A 4,365-nucleotide genomic window follows, 5' to 3' on the forward strand; every position below is an offset into this window, starting at 1 on the left:
ATGTACTATTATTTTCAATATCGAATTAGCCTCATTGTTCAATATTTGAAATCCCATTTTATTTATCCTGCATCCTAATCTTCAAGCATCAAGAATCAGCACTACATATTTTGTGTGCCTGATAAAGTTTAAATAGACATTTGGTACATTTAAACTAATTCTGCCACTCATTTCTGTATCATGACAGACAAAAGGATCATTTACCTATATCTCATTCACTAAGTCTTCCCCTTAATATTCAATTACTGCTTCTGTTTATGCAACACCCATTCCTAATTTTGTAACCTGATTGTTTCTAGCCATTTGTAGCCAGTATACAAAATATTATTTCCGTTGCCAGAGATTTGTGATTAATTGCTAAGTGCCATTTATCAGCTTATTCCTGATAGGATTATGCTTGAACCTTAGATTAAGATTAAAAGATTCTTGATAGAATATAGTTATTACTTGGGAGTATATGTATATGTTTCTACCTCCCTCGATTTTGGTTACATAAGCGTCAAGCAACTAATTAGCATGGAGGAAATCTGCTATTTGCGTAGATATTTTGGCTCAGAAGCTTTACTAATTAACATCAACAGAAGGTACTTGTTACATGTGTACAAAAGTGCAACATCTGCTATTTTAGACATGAGAAATAAGATTCCTTGACTGTGGAACCACTGTGTTATTAATGCTATGTACTACACAAATCAACCATGCAAAGCCACTTTTAAACAGTCACAATCATGTTGAGCCAGTCTCCCACAGAGTGTCATTTTTGGTAGAAAGACATTGTATAAGTTAAATACATTAAACCACTTCTTAGATTTAGTACTAGGTACTAGAAATGGTATTAGTATCAGGCCAGAAAAAAATACTCAATATTTAGGTGTCTTAGTAGTCAAATGATACATTTAATTTGTTTAGGCTTGAAAACCAAAGAAGGCTCCCAGTTCTTAAACTATCTTTGTAATGAATAAGCAAAATAGTCTGAAAGATTAATTTACATTCTCATGTGGAACTATTATGATTCCATATTGGTTAGCACAATTTGTTTTCTAACACTTTAAAGTTATATCCAAATATTCATTGCTGTATTGACAGCTATGCTGTGTAAAAGCTTAAAACTTTCAGAGTTGCTTCTTGTAGGTCCCAATTACAAGTTTTAGGGGACTTTTTTATGTATTGTCTTCAAAACTTGTACAATTTGTTCAAACTGTGGTATAACCAATACTGCTCAGATCAAATTATTTTGTTAATGTATTTCAGGGTTAACTTGACACTGTGTTTAAATTTTAATTTGATAGTATGTATTTTTTCATTAGTGTAATTGAATATATAAATCTGGAGTAACTTGTAAGAGAAATGTGTACAAATAAAATCTATTGCTTATGTAAGATTACCCAAATGTGGAAAATATTTAATGGGGGAGGTGTATTGCATTGGATTCCAAGGAAAGTTGCTTCAGCTTGTTTATGGGTGCATAGATAACATCTTCCAGCAACTCTTTAAACCAAAAGCTGCTGTTCTTTCCATGAATTATTAGTCAGCAATGTGCAATCCCAAGAAACGGAGGTTGGTTTGGCAGGTGGGAGATATCTATCAGGTTTATGGTTTAAGAAGTTGCCAGTGGTTACTACTTTGCATTCTTTGTTTAACACCTTATATAGCAAGTTGGGGAACTGCACATTAACCACCCATGCTTGTGACCTTACAGACCAGATGTTATGGGGGATATCCTTTTAGCCAAAACTTGATTCCACCCTTTCATTCTTTGTGAGATATTGCTTCTAATGTTCTTATTTTGCTGAACAATCAGCTTTGTCAATTAAAAGAGGTCAATCATAAGCAACATTAAGAGCTCCAACTCATTAAAAGGATTCCACAATGATAAATGAAGAATGCAACTGAAGTTGGTTTGGCAGGTGGGAGATACATATCAGGTTCATGGTTTCTCTAAAGCAGTGGTTCTCAACCTGTGGGTCGGGACCCCTTTGGGGGTCAAACAACCCTTTCACAGGGGTCGCCTAAGACCATCTGAAAACACATATTTCCGATGGTCTTAGGAACCGAGACACCGCTCCTCTATCTCCTTTCCCTCCTCTTCCTCCTCCCCTTCTTCCTCCTGCTGCCCCCCAGGCGGCTCGGGCGGGCACCGGGACAAGCTGGATGGGGGGTTGGGGGTCACCACAACATGAGGAACTATATTAAAGGGTCGCGGCATTAGGAAGGTTGAGAACCACTGCTCTAAAGTGATCTTATTTAATGCTCCTCTATGAAGAATACTATTCCAATCGAGTCTCCCGGACAGGAAGTTTTCTATGTGTATGAAAATCAACTAGTTAGAAACAAAGCTTCTCCATAGTTTACCACCCTTTCTTCCAAAACACTATTTATTCTAGGATTTATTTGCAGTTTGCCTCATTCTTCAAATTTTAATTTCCAAATTGTAACTTTAAAATCTAGTTTGCAGCTTTTTATATTAAATGATAAAAAAGATGTAAAAATAGCACCTTCACCTCAACCAGTGAGAGGATTTCCCAACTTCTGAAAATTGTAATTTAAGTATGGCAAACACACACTTTACTCAGTGAAAGTGGAAAACAAGTAGTCCAAACATGTTGTCCCGAAACCATCTAATATGGTTTACATTTGTAATAAAAGGGACAAAAACTCATCCACCTGTACCTGTTTGACACCATCATCCTGAATTTTTATTTGAAATTCCTCATGTATGATACCATAAGCCTTCATACAACTAATCCAAAACCAGAGTTACTGGAACTTGCCTCCAAACCCACTGGGTATGTCTTAACATATAGTAGTGCAAAATTCACACACACACAAGTCGTTTCTCTCTGTAGACTTGGATGGTTCTCTTCTACAGCAACATAATATTTCCACAGCTATTTTTGGAGGTTGTCAAGACAAAGCAGGAAAATCCTCAGGATCATCTGGGTTTGGAGCAGCAACATGGATCTAAAGGGAAAAGCGAAAAGCAAAGCCAGATCAGTTAGATAAGAGCTGCTTATTTGTTTATTAAGAAGCACATAATTTTGGCTTTGTTCATTAAGTTGCTGCAATAGTCCAAGAACTATTTACTGTTAGGTTTATCCGAAATGTTTTAAACTATACATTTGATTAATATTAAGGTTTTCTTTTTCTAGCTTTATTTATTCAACCCAGACTTTTGAAAATTCAGAGACTCAGAAAGTATGTCCAGTGGATCCAAGTAGTTTTCTTAGGAAGGAGTAGGTTCTGAAGAAATATTTTTAAAAATGCAGATTTTTCAGTACATCTACACATCCTGTGATTTTTGTTGCCTTCTTTCTGCCCACGGACAATGCCATTTTGATTAGGCAGCTGTATTACAGCACTGAAGTAGCCAGAGATTAGAATTAGCACATGGAAATTACCATCACTCCCTGCCTTGGCCATGAGTTGTCAACTCTTCGGACACGCCCGCGACTTCCTCGTGCCCCTCTGGCTCCTCTTCCAGGACGAGGCAGATTCCCAAAGTTAATGTCCAGTTGAGAAGTGATATCATTTGCTGCTTTTCGGGAAAAGTGAGAATCATCCTCAAAATCTTCCTTCAGGACCTGTAATAAAAATACATCCATGTTTTTTTAAGAAAAGCATGCTTGAATATCAAAAACAGCATTGAAGAAGGTGCAAAAAAAAATAATCATTGATCAAAGGTTTCTAAAAGATTACTGAATCCAGTAATTTAATTAAATATTATTTAATCCATGTTTTGTCCCAATGAATCTACAAAACGCCCTAACCATTGAATAACAAACAATTCAAAACCCATGTAACAAAGGAAGTTCATCAAGGGAAAGCCGCAAATAGCAAAATAAAAATATACCTTGAAAAGAAGGCAACCATTTTAAAATAGAAGCAAGGAGTGAATGTCACAATTTTAATGCCACTGCTGAAGCAACTCAATCCCAGGGCCTCAACTACCATATTAAAAAAGGCAGAGAAACCAAAACAAGGACTCTTTGAGGATGATTTTGAAGTAAAGAATATAAGCAAGGTGGCCCTTGGGTATCTTCTAAGCTTCTTACCCCTTGTGAGAATTATTTTATGAACTATGTTAAGATAGTCTAGGACAGGTAGTCCTTGACCTACAGCAATTCATTTAATGATGGTTCGAAGTTACAATGGCACTGAAAAAAGTGACCTATGACCATTTTTAACACCACTGCAGCATCCCCATGGTCACGTGATCAAAATTCAGATGCTTGGCAACTAACTCATATTTATGACGGTTGCAATGTCCCGGGGTCATGTGATCCCTTTCTGTGACCTTACAGCAAAGTCAATGGGAAGCCAGATTCACTTAACAATTGTGGCAAGAAACATTGTAAAATGGATCAA

General features: G+C 36.5%; 1 protein-coding gene across 1 annotated transcript in view; it reads right to left on the reverse strand.

Annotated features, from left to right (window-relative positions):
* Window positions 1-2,667: 2,667 nt before the first annotated feature.
* Window positions 2,668-4,365, reverse strand: part of HABP4 (hyaluronan binding protein 4) — a 19,079-nt gene continuing 17,381 nt past the window's right edge. The window contains exons 7-8 of the mRNA XM_015826249.1: window positions 3,399-3,581; window positions 2,668-2,961 (exon numbers count right to left, since the gene is read on the reverse strand). Coding sequence (XP_015681735.1) covers window positions 2,905-2,961; window positions 3,399-3,581 — 240 coding nt within the window. The 3' untranslated portion in view covers window positions 2,668-2,904. The remainder of the gene's footprint in view (window positions 2,962-3,398; window positions 3,582-4,365) is intronic.

This window comes from Protobothrops mucrosquamatus, unplaced genomic scaffold, assembly GCF_001527695.2.
Source record: "Protobothrops mucrosquamatus isolate PMUCROS unplaced genomic scaffold, P.Mucros_1.0 scaffold3024, whole genome shotgun sequence".
Taxonomy (NCBI): domain Eukaryota; kingdom Metazoa; phylum Chordata; class Lepidosauria; order Squamata; family Viperidae; genus Protobothrops; species Protobothrops mucrosquamatus.